Source organism: Bradysia coprophila (genome assembly GCF_014529535.1).
Source record: "Bradysia coprophila strain Holo2 chromosome X unlocalized genomic scaffold, BU_Bcop_v1 contig_12, whole genome shotgun sequence".
NCBI lineage: Eukaryota > Metazoa > Arthropoda > Insecta > Diptera > Sciaridae > Bradysia > Bradysia coprophila.
The window spans coordinates 507339-529021 of NW_023503293.1; the positions used below are offsets into that span (position 1 = coordinate 507339).

Here is a 21683-nt window from a genome sequence, read left to right on the forward strand (position 1 = left end):
CAAGAGAGAGTGCAAATTCTCTCTAAACATGTCTCGCAAACACGTGATGAAGTTCCACTCTAGAATTTTTGTGAATGCATTGCCTTAATTGTAAGGCGTAACGTTCTTGGTAAATTGTTTCCATCATTTCGACGAACCCCCTCTTCCATTTTAAGTACTAACGTGATTAATGCATGCCCCCGTAATTTCATTAGAGCTAACGACTTAGTTTCCCAGGGGCAGTGAGTAAAATAAAAGTCCTATTTAATCCAACTCCAGCAAATGTAGAGTAAGCTTTAGGAGTGATCAGTTGTTGAAAAGGTGTGACACCATTTACCGAGCTAATCTACCATTTCGTACAACACTTGTGGCAACTGAAATCGCGTCAGTTATGAGTCCTTGTTGTAAATGAATTAAAATTAAATTAAAAATGAAATTTGTACAAGCCATTAAGTTTTAATACTTTCATATAATTACATTTTCTGCTTATCTGTTAATTACACAGTCTAAATATGTTTGTTGTTGTTATCTTTATTATCATTTGATCATTTTCTGTTTCTTTTTGTTTAAATATCTTTATATACAACATGTGGATTAAATAAACGTCTCCTCTCCTTTGATTTTCACATCTTCTCTTATTTTAATTTTGCTCAATGAACATTAAATGTTGTGTATTCCATTTCGTGTCCTAGTTCTACTGTCTCTCATAGTTTAACAAAATTAATTATTGTTTAGTTGATATTGATGCATCTCCACCAGATGATCGAATAGTAAATCATTTTCGGATGACAATCCGATTAGAATCCACCCGGATATTGCACCCATACTACGTGCTATGGACATCGAATTCCAGATATTTAACACTCGATTGTTCTCCTATACGGGACAAATTGAATATTGTTGTAATCACATTTTAAGCAGCAATCAATAGATGAATAATAGTTAATAGTTCTTACTATTTCGTCTTCCCATACGGTAACATTCATGCTAGTCACATACAGCCGTTCGTCCAGCGATTCGGCTGAGAGACTAAGTATTATTGTCGCTAAATAAATCATTACAATGATAATCCACTTGAAGGATATTGATTCAGCGGCATTGGATAGGCTCATTCGACACAGGTCCATTCTACCAAACAAAAAGGAAAATTAATTCTCCCAGACCGATAATGACTCACAACTGGACTAAGTAAAACCCTCAAAAAAAAAAAAAAAAATCTCAAATCGCAAAGCGAAAAGTTCCCGCCAATAAATAAAATTACGTTACCTACCTATCGAATATCGATACCATGCAAACGATGGCTAAGCAGTAAAATGTATTCGCATACATTTCAGCAAATGTAGAATAATGTTTGGTAGATCCCTGAATCCAATCATTTGGTTTCGTTGACGATATGAAAATTATATGAGATAAAGCGAGGCCGCCGAGCAGACCGTGACAAATATTTGTCAGCAATATCCAAATTCGCTGTATGGTGCAGGACATGTAAATGCCACTATTACTAAAATTGGATGGTCTGAAATATAAAAATTAATTTCAACTCTTGCCATCACGTTCGATTAAAAGTGCAACACAATCGGCGAACTAAATTCTTACACATTGCCTTCGATATCGTGTCCCGAATGCTTCATATACAAGTCATGATCCACCGATCTGTAACTATTCCTAGACGTCTGTACAAACATTTTTTCAATTCTTGCGGGTGGACCTTCCGTTGGTGATATGACTGGCGTAAATGGATTATAGATTTCTCCATTACCAGGTATTATATCGTCGACTAAATCGCTTAAGATGCTCGTTAATCCATTAGCCGACATTCGTTCCCTGCTTCCATTCAACTTTCCCACTTGAATGTTGCGCCGTTCCCGTTGCGATCGTGTTTTCCGATGAACCCGTCGATCCTCGATATTCTTATCGATCTCCATTTCACCCGACAACGATGCATCATTACATTGCCGCAAATATCGCATCAAGGTCTCGTTGGCTTGTCGCACTTCAAGTTCACCAGCAGCTATCATTTTCCGTTCCCTTCGACGTCTCGACTCCGATTTGCTACGTTTGCTGCGTGGACTCTTTTCTACACTACTCCTACTACGTGTGGATCGTTGCGCTGGACTCGCCGTAGGATCAGACATGGGTTTTCGATGTCCTCGTTGCATATCCCGATCGACATATCCAATAATTCCACTGTGAATTTTTTCGACACTGGTACTGTCCGCCAATGTGTTGGGCTCGTTTGACACGTCTGGGACAACACTATTGCCCACATTCGCATCCACATTGCGTAGGAGTCGATTTTCATTCGAAGCATTTTCACTTTGTTGATTGACATTAACGCCAACACCATTACCGTCTTTTGCCCGGATTTCCACTATTTCGGATACTAATGAATCGTTCCGTTCATTTGTACGTAATTTTGATGAGTTGCGATGATGTTCACGTCGTGAACTATGCACCTTTAATTCCTCCATCAAATTTGGAAATCTATCCCAAATATGATGGACACAATTATAGTTTTCTCCAGAAGGGAAAAATAAAATAAAAATTAAATTGGAAATTAATACTAAAACACTGCTGTGTGTATGAAAAAACCACTGCTTACACCTTATCACATGAGGGAGAAATTTCTAACTGCCGAGTGGAACTAAAATACACAGAACGACGACGTCGTTTCATGTGATGACGTCAAAGAAAGCACATACACACTCAAATGCAATTTTATTGGATCAATAATGGAGAAACGAGGAGTTTTTCTCGTTCATTTGTTTGGCTATGTGTGTGTAGCTATGGCGATATGTGGGTGTTCTTTAAGGATTACATTATACGAGCTTTTTCAGGGGTGCAATAAATTTATCCGAAAATCAAGCGACTTACAGGACATTTCATTTCTAGATTTATTAAAAGATTTTGATTTGGCTGAAAAGTTTATTTCAACGAAAATCAACCATTCTGGAAAAGATAAATTTTCTTTTGTTTAAAAAATCATTCGAATGTAAAACATTCAAGTGTCAAGTGTCGACACCGTAAACAGCTAAAATCCAACCCTTCTCCATGGGATGAAGAACTTGTATTATATTTTCCTTTCACTTAACGGGCATATAAAAATACGCAAATGTATAGATGATGTCGGGTCCTTGTTTTGTCGTGTGGGTGGTTTATGACGTCAGTACAGATAGAATTTTTTCTGTGATGATGTAGACATGCATAGTGTTGTTGACTTTTTTTATTTAATGCTACAATCAATATAGCAAAACACAAAGTGTCGTACCACATGTACTTCCGATAATTTTTTTTACACAAAATTTATATGATATCCAACCCCCGGCTGTTCGAAAACTATACGAGTAATTAATAAAAGTTTCAATTTGTTTTTAAGTCAACCCCAATATGGGCGATATGAAGTCGATTATAGGTTCTATTTTTGGAAATTAGTTTTAAAATGTAATGCGATGCAATGCCTAAAGAAGAAATATTATTTGATATGGAGGTTCGACATTGATTGAGTGTAGTATGTCACCATTGACTGTGTTTCGCACTCAATGATATTTAAATGAACAATACAAAATTGAAGCTTGGAGCCCTTTTCACGAGACGTCTTTTATGGCGTCACTAATATGTTCCAACATTGAAGTGTCTATCTAGTCGTTTTACTTTTATTTTCGTTTTAAATTAGAAAGTAATTCCGCCCGTCCATTATCGTTAGTGAGCTAGTGTTAAAATAGGACCTGATTGCATTCATTAAAATGCATTCAGTGGAAATGATGAAGTGACACCATACGCACCATACGCTTATGTTTTTTATTGACCTATAGGTCTCAAAAATTTAACAAATATTCAATTTTCAGTGTGTAAATCGCACTGGGAACGAATTCCTAATACGAACCCTTTCAACGCAACTTAGAGAAATAGAGAGAAATGAGAGTGAGAGAGAGAGAGAGAGAGAGAGAGAGAGAGAGAACCTCGGAGAGAACGAAACGAGGAACTTCATCTATTAGAACATATTTGTAATGGCCGAACGGTCACCGATGTTCCTTAATTCCATCGACTGCAAAGTCAAGAGTCTTACTTCAGGAAATGCATCTTACTGTTATTGATGAATGAAGTGTTGGAGTTTGATTGGAAAATACTGTAATGTCTGAATTTAGAGTATAACTCATGCTTGAAGTCCGTTGCTATAGCGATTGATGACACGATAACTTGATCAATACTGGACCGACTTTCAAAGTTCAATAGACGAGGAACAAAATTCCTGAAGTCAAGTTAGTTTATGGGCAATATCGATCTAATTATGAAGGAATTAAGTACCAAAGGAATCACATTCAAAATAATTGCGGCTTGTCAAATTTCGGGACCCTGGACTTTACTTAAATAGTCGTGTAATGCCTCCAAATAAATTTCTAAAAATCTAGAATAGACCGTGTGCAGTATAAATAATTTATTTTAATTGATGTAGATTATTATTCTGTAGAACAAAAGTGTTAACAGAATATCTGAAAAATGTCTGCTTGATTTTATATCTCACTTTAAAAGCTGTAATTTGAATGAGACTAAAAGGATATCCGATCCATTCTAATTCATTCTAATTGGATTCTTACTAAGATTCTAATAAGTGGGATGGCATCGGGATGGCAACAATATTTTTCAATAATTTCTATAAAAAAATTTAAATATTTTTTTCAATGGTTTTCATGGTAAATCTTATTTTTATTGAAATATGAAACTTTTTTCTCAAAATCGCACACGGTCTATTCAGTTTTGGATTTTTAGAAATTTATTTGGAGGCATTACTCGACTATTTAAGTAAAGCCCAGGGTCCCGAAAGTTGGCAAGCCGCAATTAATTTCAATGTGTTAAGTATTCCCAAAGGAACATCTCGGAGTGGTTCAGGTCCCATGCATTGTAAGCCATCAAATTCACATCAGTCCAGTAGCCTCAACACATACGTTTTCTGTTTTACCACGGCAGAGGAAAATAAACCAGGCAGGAGCGCTTGATTTGACTGGTGATGATGATGATGATGATGATGAATTATCCAGTAGCCTTACATTATGCGAATAAAATAAATTCAGCTTATGTCAGTGTTCATTTGAGTTCTATTTCATTTCGGTGCCTTATTTGACGCTTCAAAAATGAACCGCTACTGCCTGGTTTATTTTACTCTGCCGTGGGTTTCACAAGAGAGTTAAAAAGAGGATATTTCCTTCCTTGCCGTGTTTCTTTTTCCATTTAGGGAATCAAGTTAAGGGACCTGATCCTACCATAACGTAGGGCCTAGTAAATATTCTTTAATTTCGATAGGCAAGAATGGAGTGGGCGACGACTTTGATAAATAATGGTTTATTAGGCAGTAGGGCTCTGGTTATGGAAAGAAGCTACACGCACCAGGCAACGAACATATACGGAGACAAAGAATTGAAAGGAATTTGAGGATTTCGAGACATCAGCAAATGTCGAGCGATCATATGAGGAATTTATAATATGATTCAACTAGTGTGGTACATTAGGTCCACTGATTGGATTTATGGTAATTCTTTCTAATTTCAATTTATTTTCGATCAAAAATTAGACATCAAAATACAAAATCTACGGGAAATATTTCACAGTCTCTTGTAGTCAATTTTCTCCAGTTTCACTAACGGTCTAAGCTGTTCGGCAAAGTGCACCATTTCCTTCCCGATTCCATCCTGACCAGCTGTCAGTACCGATAATTCGACCAGATAACTTTGCGTGAATGGAATCGGATCCGTGTAACTTTCAGGATTCGAAGGTACTCCGCCCAATTTGAATATTTTGGCGACGGTGATTTTCATGCGACCTTTTCGGAACATATAACCACGGCTAGTGTACTCGAAATCGACGTTACAGCCCAATTCTTTTAGATACTCAATCACTGTCGGCGTACACGCAATGTCCAAGCTGTTTCGCACCAACGTCGGCCGCGTTCGGTCACCCACTTCTTGTTGACCAATGTATCGAAGTTGATACGGTGCATCCATTATATCGATGGCCCTACGAACTCGCAGAATCAGTGGGGCTACCTGCTCGTCGATCAGAAATTCTTGTAAATAAATTTGCTGACGAAATTATTCCGCACACAAACCCCTTCCTTCGTTGATAAGAGGCTGAAACAGATCTCATGATCATGAAATGTTTGCAGTCCTTGATCCATATTGTCGCAGAGGCCACGCAATCTGTAAATATTCGAAATGTTTTTGGTTGGTTTAGTAAAGGCTTAGATTTTATTATGACAGTCTCCGAGGCAATGAAAGTCACCTTTGTACCAAATGATCCACATGCAAGTCTAAAATAGTTCCCTGGAGCAGATACTCATGCTGTGGTATGATTTGTAGCGCATTTGCTAGTGAATCAAGAGCCGATGTGATATAACCAGTGGACATTTTGATTAAACCACTGATTCGTGCCGCAAACCAAAAAACGAAAAATGTTGGAAATATCAGACAAAAATCGCGATGAGGCCACACAAAGATGCAAATGGTTGGTAGAAACGAAACTGAGTTTTATGTCATTTGCACAAAAAGAGCAGTCGGAACAAAAGAGCAGTGATTACAGATGAAGTCATAAAAACTCATCCAATTAGCACGACTTTAACATACGTGTGCTTCAAGTAGTACGACTGCAATGTGCTTTGCTGCAACGCAAATACGTGCGCACAGAAAATCGTCGAAAATGTGAGCAATAGAGGCGTAAACGATGGAAGAGCTTCTATTGTTTATTGTTTGCGACTCTATTGTTAACACGTTCGACGATTTTCTGTGTGTACGGTGTATAACTTCATCGAATATGAAGAACGATATGGATGATTCAATACGTTTCTGGTTAGTCGGCTTTTTGATGTCATCATGACATTGTCACAGAGGCGCCGACTACGGTATTGCCGCGAGGCTCGAGCAACACTGTGACCAAATTCGACGAGGCTGAGCAACACTCGACGACACAATAAAAATCATTTTTAAATCAAAAATGGTTAAACTGTAGAAGAAAACGAAGCAAGTCAAAAATTCTCGCTGCGCGGCATTTCACTTTATATGACTAATTTCAGCGTTACCTTCACTACATTCTCGGAATTACGTTACCTCCATTTTCAATTTTATTTTTAATCGGTGCGGAACTTTATTCTGATAAAAATTTGGAGATTTTGAGGATCCACAGCAACAATGCAATTTCCATTTCTTAAAAAATGTTTCACTGAAACGAAGCGAAATGAATAAGATTTATCAAACTGAATCATTCCAGTTTTGTAATAGTATGTTAATTACATGACGAATGTGTGCGTGCGTATATATATCCAAGTGTGAATGTTTACGTACGAGAGCGTTAGCGAAGTTTTTGAGGGTCCGTCTAGGAACGAACTTTATCTTCATTCGAATTTACGACAACATTTGATCTTTTTAGCAGCATAATTATAAAAAAAGACCTCGCTACGCTCGCAATTATCTTTTATTTTTTGTACAGTCGTTGTCATTTCATTTTACTTGCTATCAAAATTCAGCTGTTTTGCCAATTCAAAATGCATTGAAAAAACAGCTGAAATTTGACAGTAAGTAAAATGAAATAACAACGACTGTATATAATGGGTCCTATAAAGCAGTCTAACCCAATGTTCAAGTGTCCAGTACACGGCTGTTATCGATAAGTAAATTTTACAAAAATATCAATTTCGGATTATACGAAAAAGGGACTTTTTTGGGCAACACTATTCGAAAAATGAAGTCGGCGCCTCTGCATTGTCATGCCATTCTGGATCTCTTTATCACATTCGATAAGTCGATTTCACTGCTGAATTTTTTGAACGAGAAGATTTCAAATGTCAAGAAATCTTAAGGATTCATTAATAATCTAAGTTACATCGATTACCTCGTATGATGCAGATCGGAAGCTATACAGGCGCTCCAGAATCAAAAGTCAAATTGCGGTAATTTTCAAGACGGTTCAATGAACCCTCTTGATCGTTGAATTGACGAAATGACGCTACGTTAGAAAGATCTCCGCACTTTCCATTTTGAATTTCGACCGCACTTCTGGCGTGAATTAGTCTAATCGACTAAACAAAGAATAACAAAAATTTGTCATTACTGCCTTGCCCACGTTTTTACTTCGCTTAGATCCGAAAGTGCGATTTTGTACGTGTGCAAAACAGTAAGTACTTAACTTATCGTGATGTCAAGAGCTTATTTGACAGGGCAGGTCGATTCTTGTAAATTAAATTTCACTGAGCTAATTCTAAATCAGTTGGTAACAGCTCGAGTAATCTTCTCCCATTTTCGTTGTCAGGCAAAAAATTTCTCTCTGCTTCAGAAAGTTTCAGGTTTAACCCATTCAGTACTTACTTCCTCACCATCCTTTTCGTCCCTTCACGATTCACACTTCAATTTCAAGCTTTTTGTTTCATAAATTGGAAATTTTGCTGCTGGGACTTTCGTTCTGAAATGAACTAACCGAACTAACTGAAACCGAAAGTGTCAAATGACACAATTCTGTCTGTTTTTGTTTACAAATTTGTGACTGGAGATATGCTCGGTACAAGGATTCATATCTCGAGGCAATAACTCAACCATTTTTTAATCCAATAATTTTTCAGCATCAGTAGTGACCAGAGGAGTAAAACGACTATTAAATGCAACTTTCAAGATGAGCAGTCACAGTGATGCAGGTCCGATAGCAATAGCAATAACTGAGTCTATAAAAGATGGTCTTCAACCCGTTCACCTCGAAGTGGTTAATGAGTCGTACATGCACAACGTACCAAAGGGATCCGAAACGCATTTTAAAGTACTAGTGGTATGTGTGGCTCGGTCCCAATAAATACCTAGAATAGTCTCTCTGACTTCCAGTAGCGGTTTCGCAAATCACAGTGCACGAACACCAAAGACACTTGTCTGATGTTTTACAATGTCGATTATGTTTCAGAGACCTGGTCCTTTTTGGATTGGGTCTTTTTGAACCATTGAACCACCAAGAAGCCATTGTATAGCACTATAAACAGGCACCAGAACAGATTTGAAATACACTGCTGTTTTGTGACCGTTAAAAAGATTCTGGTGCCTGTTTATAGTGCGTTAATAGCAGATATACTAGGCTTTCCTTCTCGTGCTTGATTAATCCAACGATTGGAAATAAACTCAAATTTCTGTTTGCCATTTTAGGTTTCCGAAAAGTTTCAGGACCTGTCCCTGTTGAAGGTAACATCACCGAAAGTGATAGTTGTGCTTCCCATTACTCTTCATTTTTCCTACATTTCAGAGACATCGGCTGATAAACGATTTGGTGAAGACCAAATTACAGGGAAACTTTGTGCATGCACTGTCCATCGAAGCCAAAACACCAACGCAATGGGACGATACGTACAAATTGGAGCCGAGTCCGAATTGTCGCGGCGGATTTGGAAAATGATTTCACCGGTGTTTCGGGGAACCGTTAAATAGCAAAATGTTTTATTTGTTTTTCCTTTGTACAGACAAAAAATAGAAGAGAAACGAAAAAAATAAAAATTTGATTTTTCGTGAACAGAAGCGGATAAATGAACGAACAAAAAAGGTACACTAATCTCATAAACTGAAATTGTCCAGTCTCAGTTTGCCATCGTTTTCGGTGAAGTACATCATGTCAGCTAACGATTGCTCGCAAATTAAATCTTCAACACGATCGTGCATCTGCAACAAAAAGACAATTCGTTTCATTTCCGCCGCAAAGTCTGCGAACAAAACGGTCATTATGGACTCACCGCTCGACACTGGTATTGTTCTTCGATTTCCGGATACTTAAATGTTGATGTCGGGCCAAAGTTGACACTAACCGTAGCATTTTTGAATACTGATATGGCCGGATAGTAGGCGCCATGGTATATGTCCACGAAGGCTTCGCCTTGAGATTCACCATTTTTGAAGAAAATTATTTTGCTTCCTTTGACTGGAGTAAGATTTTTCAACGTTTCGCTGACACGATCTTTATCTTCGTAGTACAAATGACTTTTGAATTTCACCAACGGCTGTCGAAACGAACAGAAAACATCGTCAGACCTTGCCTACTTCACCTGTTGATGGTAACTTACCCGATCTTTAAATGTATTCGGCATATAATTGATGTTCTGGGATGTTTGGGGTAATACAATTAGGAAACCCAACGTGTCCCCTTCACCATAACCGCCACTATATGATTTACCGTTGGATTCATGGAATTTTGTTCCTTTGAGAGATCGCCACGAATATCCAAATTTATCGTAACCCAGTGGAGCTTGTAAATTGGCATATTCTTGTCCCCAACCTAAGCGAGTAGCTGCACCTTCCGGCATCTCTTCAATTGTCACTTCAAAGTACCATGAACCTCTGGTTACAACTACAAGGATTAACAATAAGCTGTGAAGGATATCGACATCTTTCAATTAAAGCAATTTGAACCTACAATGCGATGCTCTGACCATGCAATAACCTTTGTCACCTGTGACAGCCAATCGATCTTCGGAAATTTTCAACTGTGACGCTCGATCGTGCAGAGCCAGCAGTACGGAATTCGGTGACAGGGCTCGATACAACCATCCTGGTATTGGCTTTCCGGCCCAATCAGCCGATTCGTCGAACTCCTGTCGAAACGGTGCATGCGGATCCGGTTCGGCTAAAATGTATCGATAGCCATCTTTGTTGAATGGATGTTCCAATGGGTAACCATGAGCTGGCAGTTTGACATTGGACGATATATCGCCGGCAGGTCGACCTTTTTTACCAGCTGGTCCCGAATCGCCACCGGGCAGTTTTCGTTTGTTGTGTCGACCTCCTTTTGAAAGGCTGGCTGTAAATTTTGAACGAAGATATTTAGAAAATGTCTGAAAAGTCAGTCAGTATTCCCAACTAAACTGAACTTTTAAATCTCAAGTTTTTTGGCCTAAAGACGCAAGCAAACTTTATGCGGCGGCCTGATGCCAAAGAAAAAATTGGGTTCAGTTTCAGACTGAACCAAATAGACTCTGGTTCATTTGTCTGTACCGGAAATCTCTATATTAATTAAGTATTTAGGTCATTTGAGGTCGTTTTAAATTTTCGTCTTTATATTGACTTCGGTAAAACAAAACCAAACATTTTTTCAAAAATTCATCAGTTTTCGTTCAACTTTGAACTTGTACTTGTAGTACTACAGATCGATAAACTCGTTCCATAACATTGATGACTTCAGAAGTTAGCTATGCGAAACGAAATACATCAAGTGTGTTAGTATCGTAATTGTTGAAACGAATTAAACAAAGTTTGTCCATTAGGTATATATTGGAATACATATGACACTAGCCACTTCATTTCGATATATATATGTTTCCTTGACTGTATAATGTATAATAAAACTGAAAAAAAACGTTCAAGAAAATTGCAAAGTTCAAGGTTGTATCGTTCAGCTTGAAGTGCTGCATTATGTTTTGCTGTATAAGCTTTGTGTTAATATTTTATTTAGTACGAGTCGACCTAAATTGATGTATTATTCTCAGCTATATTAGAAATAAAATGAATTATCACACCACGTACGTTCGTCCATTATGTTTAATCAATGATCCGTTTAATCGCCGCTGAACCGTTTCTGTTTTATCACCTCAACGATCCCATTCAAATTTTCACAAAATTTTGGTTTTCTTCCGTTTATTTTTCTTTCTCTCTCTCTCTCGGAATTGTTCACTTAAATATTCTAAAGAATTTATTGTGTCTTCTTCTCGTTGGGATCAGTTGATAAAAAAAACGAGAAGCCAAAATTTACCGACCGAATGAATAAAACAAAAATTACATCACATGCAACATTGCTTAAACCATAGAAATAGCACAGAGATAAACGAGAACAACAAATAAATATCAATTTTCATTCATATCAACGATTAAATAGAAAGGAAAAAAAATCGTTTAATGTTTGGTCGTGTTTACAATTATCTTTCAACTGAAATAAGAAACACCACACAACTCACATACTCGGCTATATATACGTTATTTAGTATAAATATAAATATATATCAGTGAAACATGGGTAAACGGCATAATACATGTATGCCCACAGTTTTTAGACTTTATTTTATTAAATTTTTTTTTTCTTCTTCTCTTTATTATGACGACGACACGATATTGAATGAAATACACCTCACTTATATAATGTGGTTATACGATGGGCTGTTTAATTTCTATACACGATGAATGAATGAAACAAACATAAAATGCGAAAAGAAAATAACAGAATGGAAAACAACAACAACAACGACCAAATTTGAATCGTACAAAGTATATCCACTCCACAGAATTATTCAATTTATATATATATATTGTGCTACGATAAGGACTTTACACACAGCAGCGTGAGTAGTTTTTATACATTTTTTGTGTGTTGTTCGTCGGCGTTACATTTTGAATTTAGCCGATATGCCGAGTCGAGGAGAAAAGTGTAAAAATGCACGTTACTATTTTCGATGGAGTTTCGCGTTAATTACGTTCCAATTTTAAGAAAGACACGCCAATGAGCTCATTAAGAACTCTTTGGAATTTTTCTTTTTAATTTCACAGTAGAATGAACGGGGATATTGCGTGTTGCTCTGGTTACCTATCTAACACTGTTCTAATTTAGTGAATTTCGGCAACACTAGGCAAACCGAGTGACAGAACCAAATTTAGATAAGGTAGTCAGAATTTCGCAATCCTATTGTATTGTACTGGAAATCGAGAATCAGACTCTAGTGGGAAAATTGACTCCGTAGTGTCAAAGATGAATATGAAAGCAACGAGATAGGGACTCTGTTGCAAATTTCGATTCCAAAATCGATCGACTATTTTAGTGGGACCATACTATGTAACAAAATACCATCTTGATGCATGGACCTGGATCATAAAATTGACAAAGAAAATGAAAGGTCTACAATTGAGGGTCAGGTCCTTACGTGATTGTGCTTCACTGCTTACCTAGGAGAGATAGCGGTAGAAATACATCGCTTTCTAGTGTCTGGGTATAGTCGGAGAAGGGGCAGTAGTCAGAATTTCTTATGTAAATTTAATTTTTAATATTAGTACATTGCCACTCCGCTCCGAGTTTCGATAAAAAGTAAGTAAGCCAACTGACCCTTAAAAAAATCTGTTCTGGTACTCAGTTTGCAGTGCATTGATTTCGGTGATAGAATTCCTATGAATTCTTATTTAATAATGATAAGGCTTAGAACTTCAAACGCTTGGACCATCAGTCAAGGATTTCGAAAAACGCGATTGCGGTTCAGTATTCGGTTCGAAAATTCTTTCAATTTTGAGATTTTATTCTTTCTATTCGGTACTCACAATATCAAACTTAACCTCATTTTGTAGATTCGATAAAACAATATTAATTCCATCGTCTCTTTCCTGGCTGATCGCACACGGCGAAATAATAACGAAACCCCACAGTCACTACATTTACTTTGATCAGATGAGTGAACCAAGTCTCTTTACACCAGGAATATTGAAAAGCAATCACAGTGAATTTTCAGTGAAAACCCTGTGAATTCACACAAAAAAAATGAATTCTAGTTTTTGTCCTTTATCAAAAAAGGAAGGGTCGTTTACCGTTACCGAGGGGGAAACCACTCTTTTAGCATGGTTAGCCTTGATTGACCACCATATTTCACGATAAATTTTTAGTTTTACGACATTCCCCCGGTTAAATTACGGTTAATCACTGATTCGTCATCATGTTAATCACTGGTTAACCATGTTAATGACGTCAAAAATAGAGGTTTCCTCTTCGCGGATTACTTCTGTAAAAATCAAGACTATGGTTGTCCAAATTTTTGCGCGACCTCTAAAAAACAAGTTTTGTTTTGCGAAATGTTTAAGATTTCATTAAAATTACGCAAATCGACTGCGTAACGGGAGGTCAGTCTTAAGTTCTTGGTTACCGGCAATTTGACTCGTTTACCGGGAAGAAAACATTGTTTCTATGTCCGGCTAGGGCAGTCAATTTCAACTTTTGAGATTATTCTCTCCTTTCAAAAAATGTCTGAATTTTACCCGACAAGGTTCTTAATCGACAGATATATTTAGAAGAGTTCGTGTTTCGCGCACCATCAGAACTTTTCCAGTTGTAGCTTTGTCTTTTTATGTGTTAGTACTAATGAAAAATTTCAAAGTTATGTTCTGGCGCGTAAAGATTGCAAAATTAGATTAATTTGCAATACCGGTAGGTTGGTGAGAGTCAATTGAATCAATGTTATGATAAATCAAAATAATTATTGGAAGTTAATCCGGCAACTCAGTTATCAGAAATATTTTCTGCAGAGCTAAACGACTATGTGTTTCAACTGTTCACTCCACACATTGTTCATTGTCATAAAAAAAGAGCTCCTCACCCTGTGCATATCCATCGTCACTGATCCGTAACGTTCCACCCTTGACCATTGCATCGTAATTTGGTTTTATTTGTGTTAAGTCCAACGAAATCAAACCGTACATCTGACCCTTGTCAGCAGTTTCTTCGTACGAAAACGTTGTGTGTATATCTTTGACTAGCGTTCGCTGCACGGTCAGATACCTGCAACATTCGCACAAAACACAAAATCAATCTGATTGCCCAGATCGCCCGAGGACATCCCGAATCAAATTACCATGACTGGGTAACTCGTCGCGGCATTGTTGTCATCGCCTCCCAATATTGATCGATGAACGGTATGATATCCATGTCCTTGCTGAACATTAGCTTGGCTTTTCCCTCTTTAGCGGCCGTTTGCTGCAAATTGGCAATGGCAGTTGTGCACATTTGAGATATTGCTGAAATGATGGAAATGATTTCGAATTGAAATCGAATCGGACATTCAACATTCGCAACCACGTACTGGCTTGTGTCTTCCGAAAACTTTCCAATCCAGTCGGTGAGCAATTTTTGCAAACAAAAATGTAATTGGTGGAAAATGGGATCAATTTTCCCAACTGGAAGCCGATGCAAGATTCGTGAAACCAACGGTTGCATGTCACACAAAGCAATTCCAGAATGTTCATGTTCCGATCTTTGCCACTGCAAGGAAACAGGCATTTTCAATTCACTCCACAGATATCTAACGTTTACTTCCACTCTTACCAATAACAATTGCCTTGCTTCTCCTCCGTTTTGACTGGCTTGTTATTGCTGTACGATTTATTTCCATTTTCAAATGTGCTTATACCATTCTCGTCCGTTGGAGAGTCCATGATGTTATTTGGTGTTTATTTCAACGGTAAAAACAGTGATCTTAATTCAACTTATTTAACTGTGCCCAGGGTATAATGGAATTGGAAAATAATTTCTTGTTTGGATTATGACATTACGCGCACACCACAAATTTATGGTCATCGTTCATTCGGGCTGTCACTGCAAAATGAACCCATAGAAAGAGAGGTAAATTTGAATTTTGAAGTTAAAATATGGAATGGTGGAAGTAATGCTTGATTTCCTCTTAATCCGTTTACGCTCCATTTGCATTCCGTTTACTCTTTAAACAATAAAAAAGAGGCGTGGTTTAGCTAAACGGAGCGTACACGGCTAAGAGGAAATAAAACATAAAGGTAAGTGTTCATCCTTTAATTCAAATTGCGTGATTCAAATTGTACGACATTAGCACTTAAAATGGAGAATGGAAAAATTCATAATTCCTTGAGAGTCCGTGATTTGATCGTAGCTATAGTTCGATGAGTTCAGAATTTCCAGACTGTTTAAATCGAGAGAGATACCAGTTTTTTTTAGTTGAGATCACTTTGGGTCAGTTTGCACTGGAGGTGTAGCTATCAAAGAGAAACAAACTGTTCCGTTTACCACTGCACTCATGTTTCTCTACTACCGCTGCTGTGCGCTCTTTAAACAGGCTACACAACACATACTTCACCAATGAAATGGTCGGTTGAAATGTCTTCTGATCTCTCATCGCTAAGAGTGCTGCAGTTATTACAAAAGAAAAAATTCGAATCAGTTCACTTCGTGCTCTCCTTATGAGTCTTAGAGTGTTAAAAGAGCGGAAAAAGAGAGAAGAAGAACATTATTCATTGACAAAGTGTTGTATTGCTTTGACTTGACCAAAATTGTTGAAAAAATTTCTTTTATTCAACGAAGGGCGAACGAAACGTGTTACCCTTTACGATTCGTGACGAAACTGTTTACAATCATAGTGTGGACGAACAACAGGTCCGCACTATGATTGCAAACGGTAAACGTTTCGTCCCGAATCGTAAACGGTAACACGTTTCGTTCGCCCTTCGTTGAATAAAAGAAATTTTTTCAACAATTTTGGTCAAGTCAAAGCAATACAACACTTTGTCAATGTTGAATTACTGACCAAGCAATACAACAATTTTATTAATGAACATTATTCAACTGGTCTCGATGTGTGATATGTCAAAATTTGCATGTAAAAGTCCAGTTAACTGGAAACAAAAAAGGTAATTTAACTGAGCTTGATGGGGGGACACACTCTTTTATACATTATCTTTTAACACTCTATGGACTGTTATGATAAAATAGAAGGAAATATAATTCGGACCGGATCAATTGTTTAAATGACAAGTACACCAAGGTAAGTTATTATTGACTGGTCTTCGGCTCTTTCGCTATGATAATAAAAGTCTATAGAGTGTTATGACCGGAGCGAGAAAACCGAAGATAAGTTAATTATAAATTGCCTAGAGGGACTAGTCAAAGTATTTGCTTCTCTTTCAGCATGTTAATGATGTGAGCGAGAGAACCGAAGACCAGTTTATTATAACTTGCCTTGGGGCTTGTAAAAATATTTCTTTCTCTTTCATAGACTAAAAATTTCCCAGCAAATACAATTCAATTGCATCACGTTTCATCATTCGATAAATGATTCATTCGTTTCGTTCATCGTTCGGTCTATTATTAGAGTCATCGGAGTCATCGCCAATAAACGTCAAAGATTTAAGACTTTTCTGTGAATCGTGTAGACACATCCAACGTTCGCCACGTTGTTTTTAACACCGATCGTCGTGAAGAAAATAAAAATATAAAGAAAAATGGTTCTCGATATCGACTTGTTCCGGTCCGACAAAGGTTTCGATCCGGCCAAAGTGATCGAAAATCAAAAGCTTCGATTCAAGGATGTCGGTCTGGTGGAATCGGTTATGGCCCAAGATGCTGAATGGAGAAATTGTCGTCACAAAGCGGATAACTGGAACAAGCTGAAGAATCTGTGTAGCAAAGAAATTGGCGAGAAAATGAAGAAGAAGGAACTGCCAGGCGACGAAAATCCAGATGTACCGGCTGATATTGCCAACAATTTGGGTGACATCAAATCCGACCAATTGAAACCGTTGACGGTGAATCAAATAAAGAAAGTGAGGACGATGATCGATCTGGCATTGGCTGAAAATGAAAAGAATTTGCAAGCGTGCGATGTGAACCGAAATACAGCATTGCGAGAGGTCGGTAATCATTTGCATGCAAGTGTCCCAGTTAGTAATGATGAAGACGAGAACAAAGTGGAACGCACATTCGGCGATTGTACGACCAAGGGCAAATACTCTCATGTTGATTTGATACACATGATCGATGGTATGAATGGCGACAAGGGTGCTGTTGTTTCTGGAGGACGAGGTTATTTCTTAACTGGTCCAGCCGTGTTCCTTGAGCATGCCTTAATTCAATACGCTCTACATTCTTTGCATAAGAAGGGCTACAAACCGCTCTACACGCCATTCTTCATGCGGAAGGAGGTGAGTTTCGGTTTTGTTTATTTTGGCACTGCCGATTCTATTATCGAAATCTTAGGTGATGCAAGAAGTGGCTCAACTTTCGCAATTCGACGACGAATTGTACAAAGTGGTTGGCAAGGGCAGCGATCGAACAGATGAAAGTGGTGCCGTCGCCGATGAGAAATATCTTATTGCTACCTCTGAACAACCCATTGCAGCATACCATCGAGATGAGTGGATATCAGAATCAGCACTCCCTATCAAGTAAGTAAAGTGTCAATACCCATTTATGTCCTTTGTCCAGTCGTTGTATAAATTCGCGTCGAGTTAATTTGTTATTAAGTCAAGCAAATTTCACGGTCCGAGAACTTTCCCCTTTTTCATTTCCTTCACTTTCCCTTCAGGGAAAATTGTTTTTTTTTAATCGAACCAATTCCTTTCAGATACGCTGGAATCTCAACATGTTTCCGACAGGAAGTCGGTTCACATGGTCGTGATACCCGTGGCATTTTCCGAGTCCATCAATTCGAAAAAGTCGAACAATTCGTACTCACCTCCCCGCACGACAACAAATCCTGGGAAATGATGGACGAAATGATTGGCAACGCTGAAAAGTTTTGCCAAGACCTAGGCATTCCATACCGAATCGTAAACATTGTATCGGGTGCCCTCAATCATGCTGCCTCAAAGAAATTGGACTTGGAAGCTTGGTTCGCTGGATCGGGTGCATTTAGAGAATTAGTTTCTTGTAGTAACTGTTTGGACTATCAAGCACGACGGCTACTTGTGCGTTACGGACAAACAAAGAAAATGAATGCGAAAATCGATTACGTTCATATGCTGAACGCTACCATGTGTGCTGCCACTCGAGTTATTTGCGCAATTTTGGAAACGCACCAAACTGAGACAGGCATTAAGGTGCCCGAAGTGTTGCAGAAATACATGCCCGACGAATACCAAGTCGAAATTCCATTTGTTAAACCAGCTCCAATTGATGTGGAAGCGACGGGCAAGAAAGCGAAAAAAGCTAGCGGAAAGACAGACGTTGCTGCGTAGGGTATAACGATTCATCGTAATTTATTTCCATCTCTCTCAGCTTGTACGCTCTTCAGATTTTAATCAATAAACTCATTTGCCAGAAACAAAAATTTATTTTTCTTTTCATTGGAGTAATACATCCTCTCTGTACATCACTTCATTTTCTTCTGTTTCAGTAAATGTTTCCGCATACTTTGCTGTTTCTCCTTGAAAGATTTCTTAACCTTTGACCGAGCCTTATTCCTCATCATGCCGAAGTTCTTTCGCTTGCGTTTCTCTCGATTGGTCTTGGAGCAATTTTCATTTTTCCTGCCATCCTTGTAGCCAAATTTATCGCGCCCCGTACGTCCTCTCAGTACAGTTTCCAATCTGGCCTCTTTGTCGTGCTTCTTTTTCTTGAATATCATTTCGATGTCATTCAAGCGAACATATTCTGATTTTTCCTGTTCCAAAGGACGTTTCCGGGCGCCTTTCGTGTGCTTCTTGATGTTCTCCATGTCTATGCGCTTGAAATCTTCGTCGGTGAATAGACGAGTGATTGCCAGCTCCTGGGCGGCCTGCTTTTCATCCAAAATGACAGGTGCCTTTGCTTCGGACACATCGTTGGTGCTTTGATCTTTCTCGTCTTCAGAGCCATCTTCCTCGACATCATCCTCGTCCTCTTCATCATCTTCATCGTCATCCTCTCCTTCTTCATCATCACCTTCTTCTTCGTCTTCATCATCATCAATTTCGTTGTTTCCGTCGTCTTTCATATCAACCCAACCATCTTCTGATTCGGAGGCATCTGAGTCATCGCTCATGTCGATCTAGATTTTAAAGAAAACCAAATTATAATTCCTCTGGCTTCCATTGCAACGACGGTCATGTTAACACAAACCTGTTCAGATTGTTTGAGTAGAACCTCAGCTCCGGGTATACTGTCAAGAGCGACCACTTCTCCATAAGCTTTCGGTTTATTTTCTACTTGTGCCTCAGTCGGTCGTCCGCGATCTTTTCGATGCAGCAGCTCTGGAAGCCGTTCCCGAAACAGTGTCATCAACGATCGGGCTGCCATCATAACACTTTTCTCTTTGTACGTTTTATACATCACCAGATCGCGCAACAAATCTTCACCCATCGACAAAGGGCAGCGACTGCAAATTTCCCGAGTGGCATTCAAACCAATGGCCATGACATCACTGCTATTCCGTTCCGTTATGAAATTGTTGGCTATGGTTTTCAGCACTGGTTCGATTACTTCACCGGGAACCAATTCATGGGATGCTTGTGCGGCAAATTGAAGAATTCGGGTGACTTGACGTTGATGTGGTTGAAGAAAGCTGAAACAGTTAACGGGGTGATTGTCGAAACTTTCGGGCGAGAGGAAAAAATTTGGGCTAGCTACGGGTTAAATGACTTACCGAGTGATATACGGATAAAATGTGAACAAAAACAAGTCGTGAATGCCGATCAGACGAGATATTACATCCAAGTGAAGTAACTTCACTTCGAAACGTTCGTTCTGTGCCTGCAATTGTTTGAACAGATTTTCGGCCATTCCTTGTGGATTGTGAATCAGGTGCACGCCGGAAAAGTTGAACGGTTCCGCCTTTGATTTCTTCTTCTTCGCCTTCACCACCTGTTTCTTTATCTCTTTCAATTGCTTCTGTCGTTTTTTCGTCTTCTTATTGACCCGATTGACCAGCATTGCATTCTTTAGATCCGGTTCGTTTTCACTATCCGAATTGTCGGATCCCTCTTCGGGATCGGTACCGAGGAAGAATTTCAAAGAGGCCACCATCACTTTGGTTACATTGGAAAAACAGCCGACGTTTGCTATTGCATTGACTGTCTTAGCATCGTTCCAAATATTTTTCTTGTACAGCTCGATCATGATGTCGATGGACATTTTAGCAGCTTTGGGATTTGAATCTTTCAGCATTGTGTACATAAAGTTTTGCAGTGTCTGCAACATTGTAACGGTATTTCGCTTAGCCAAAGAACAATTAAAGTCAGAGGTGAACTGTGTCTACTTACCGAGTTCAATTTCATATCTTTGTGCTTTGCATTCATATTCTTGATGTCCGTGATGATGTGGTTTTCCAGAAAACTTCGAAGTGACTTGTCTGGACATCTTAGTAATTGGAAAAATAGTTCCAGCAAATCGAGTGCTGCAATTAAATTTTTGTTCCTAAGCAATATGAGAGCCTTGCAGAAGGTGTTTCTCATGCCGGGATCCAATGTTGTCGAATGATGTTTCAGCAAATCGACAATCTGTTGCGGAAATGTAAGCAACTCTTCCACGTAACATTGTGCGACCTGTTGCGGAATTCAGTTTGATTTCGACTGTCTCACCATTTTATACGAAAATCGTCAATGACACACTAACCTGCGCTAGGAAGATGACCAACTCATCGAGACTTTTGTTTTCCTGTGCCGGATTCAGGCGGAATATTTCGACAAGACTTTGGAAATGACGATATTGCTGAAGGAATTCTTCGCGATATGATTCCGGATCACGTTTGATTAAATTCTGCAGCTGCGGTAAATTGTTCGGCAATTGATTGTTGTGCCTCATGATTAAAGTTGGAAAAATAATCCACTCCAATCAACATGCAGCAATTTTGGAATACACAATTTATGTCGCACAAGAAAAACACGAGGAGACGGTGTGACAGCTGTCTAACACCACCCAGACGGATTATTTCGACGAAATGCTCCCAACCAATAAAATTGCATTGAAAGACGACATCTCAAAATGCGCCATTGTACGATAGATGGCAGTGTGATGACAATTTTTGATATAAATACTTCTTACAATCATTAGTGAAATGAAACGCTCACCGATGTTTTGTAACTTGTAACTGCTTTTGATATTATCTGAGAAACACCTAACTCAAATTTAGTAATTCTTCTGATGCTTCAGAAACTTAGTAGGAAGACGAGTTAAAACCCTTCAGCAGCCGCCGTCGAACAATTTTAGGACACGAAAACAACTTAAGACGAATCAACAAC

The 21683-nt window shown here is 38.5% G+C and overlaps 7 protein-coding genes across 10 annotated transcripts in view; 2 read left to right on the plus strand and 5 right to left on the minus strand.

Moving 5' to 3' along the window:
* Positions 1-149, minus strand: part of LOC119067269 (myophilin-like) — a 24844-nt gene extending 24695 nt beyond the window's left edge. The window contains 1 exon segment of the mRNA XM_037170148.1: positions 138-149. Within this exon segment, the coding sequence (XP_037026043.1) occupies positions 138-149 (12 nt within the window).
* Positions 150-416: 267 nt separating this feature from the next.
* LOC119067504 lies at positions 417-2616 on the minus strand. Its single transcript, XM_037170514.1, has 4 exons — positions 1576-2616; positions 1250-1495; positions 936-1107; positions 417-855 (listed from the first exon to the last, which is right to left on the minus strand). Exons 1-4 carry the CDS (start codon positions 2448-2450, stop codon positions 700-702), a joined length of 1449 nt encoding a protein of 482 aa, XP_037026409.1. The 5' UTR covers positions 2451-2616; the 3' UTR covers positions 417-699.
* Positions 2617-5510: 2894 nt separating this feature from the next.
* LOC119067505 (mediator of RNA polymerase II transcription subunit 18-like) lies at positions 5511-6639 on the minus strand. Of its 2 annotated transcripts, none has more exons than XM_037170515.1 (3): positions 6253-6639; positions 6080-6170; positions 5511-6020 (listed from the first exon to the last, which is right to left on the minus strand). In XM_037170515.1, the coding sequence occupies exons 1-3, from the start codon at positions 6375-6377 to the stop codon at positions 5577-5579; spliced, it is 660 nt and encodes a 219-aa protein (XP_037026410.1). In that variant the 5' UTR covers positions 6378-6639; the 3' UTR covers positions 5511-5576. The 2 variants fall into 2 exon arrangements, with proteins under 2 accessions (XP_037026410.1, XP_037026411.1); XM_037170516.1 differs by having other exon boundaries at positions 5511-6017; positions 6253-6637.
* A 1811-nt stretch (positions 6640-8450) lies between these two features.
* On the plus strand, positions 8451-9511 carry LOC119067507 (bolA-like protein DDB_G0274169). Of its 2 annotated transcripts, XM_037170519.1 has the most exons (4): positions 8451-8517; positions 8579-8778; positions 9144-9179; positions 9241-9511. In XM_037170519.1, the coding sequence occupies exons 1-4, from the start codon at positions 8511-8513 to the stop codon at positions 9388-9390; spliced, it is 393 nt and encodes a 130-aa protein (XP_037026414.1). In that variant the 5' UTR covers positions 8451-8510; the 3' UTR covers positions 9391-9511. The 2 variants fall into 2 exon arrangements, with proteins under 2 accessions (XP_037026414.1, XP_037026415.1); XM_037170520.1 differs by lacking the exon at positions 8451-8517 and having other exon boundaries at positions 8527-8778.
* LOC119067506 (set1/Ash2 histone methyltransferase complex subunit ASH2) lies at positions 9485-15292 on the minus strand. 2 transcript variants are annotated; one of them, XM_037170517.1, is made up of 8 exons: positions 15049-15292; positions 14807-14985; positions 14579-14741; positions 14324-14505; positions 10399-10782; positions 10049-10332; positions 9722-9985; positions 9485-9650 (listed from the first exon to the last, which is right to left on the minus strand). In XM_037170517.1, exons 1-8 carry the CDS (start codon positions 15156-15158, stop codon positions 9546-9548), a joined length of 1671 nt encoding a protein of 556 aa, XP_037026412.1. In that variant the 5' UTR covers positions 15159-15292; the 3' UTR covers positions 9485-9545. The 2 variants fall into 2 exon arrangements, with proteins under 2 accessions (XP_037026412.1, XP_037026413.1); XM_037170518.1 differs by lacking the exons at positions 14324-14505; positions 14579-14741; positions 14807-14985; positions 15049-15292 and adding an exon at positions 11505-11902.
* A 1526-nt stretch (positions 15293-16818) lies between these two features.
* LOC119067510 (serine--tRNA ligase, cytoplasmic) lies at positions 16819-18796 on the plus strand. The gene is made up of 3 exons (XM_037170522.1): positions 16819-17669; positions 17725-17912; positions 18092-18796. The coding sequence occupies exons 1-3, from the start codon at positions 16971-16973 to the stop codon at positions 18702-18704; spliced, it is 1500 nt and encodes a 499-aa protein (XP_037026417.1). The 5' UTR covers positions 16819-16970; the 3' UTR covers positions 18705-18796.
* Positions 18780-21379, minus strand: LOC119067509 (protein SDA1 homolog). Its single transcript, XM_037170521.1, has 5 exons — positions 21058-21379; positions 20706-20987; positions 20090-20634; positions 19567-20008; positions 18780-19495 (listed from the first exon to the last, which is right to left on the minus strand). The coding sequence occupies exons 1-5, from the start codon at positions 21244-21246 to the stop codon at positions 18839-18841; spliced, it is 2115 nt and encodes a 704-aa protein (XP_037026416.1). The 5' UTR covers positions 21247-21379; the 3' UTR covers positions 18780-18838.
* Positions 21380-21683: the final 304 nt, after the last annotated feature.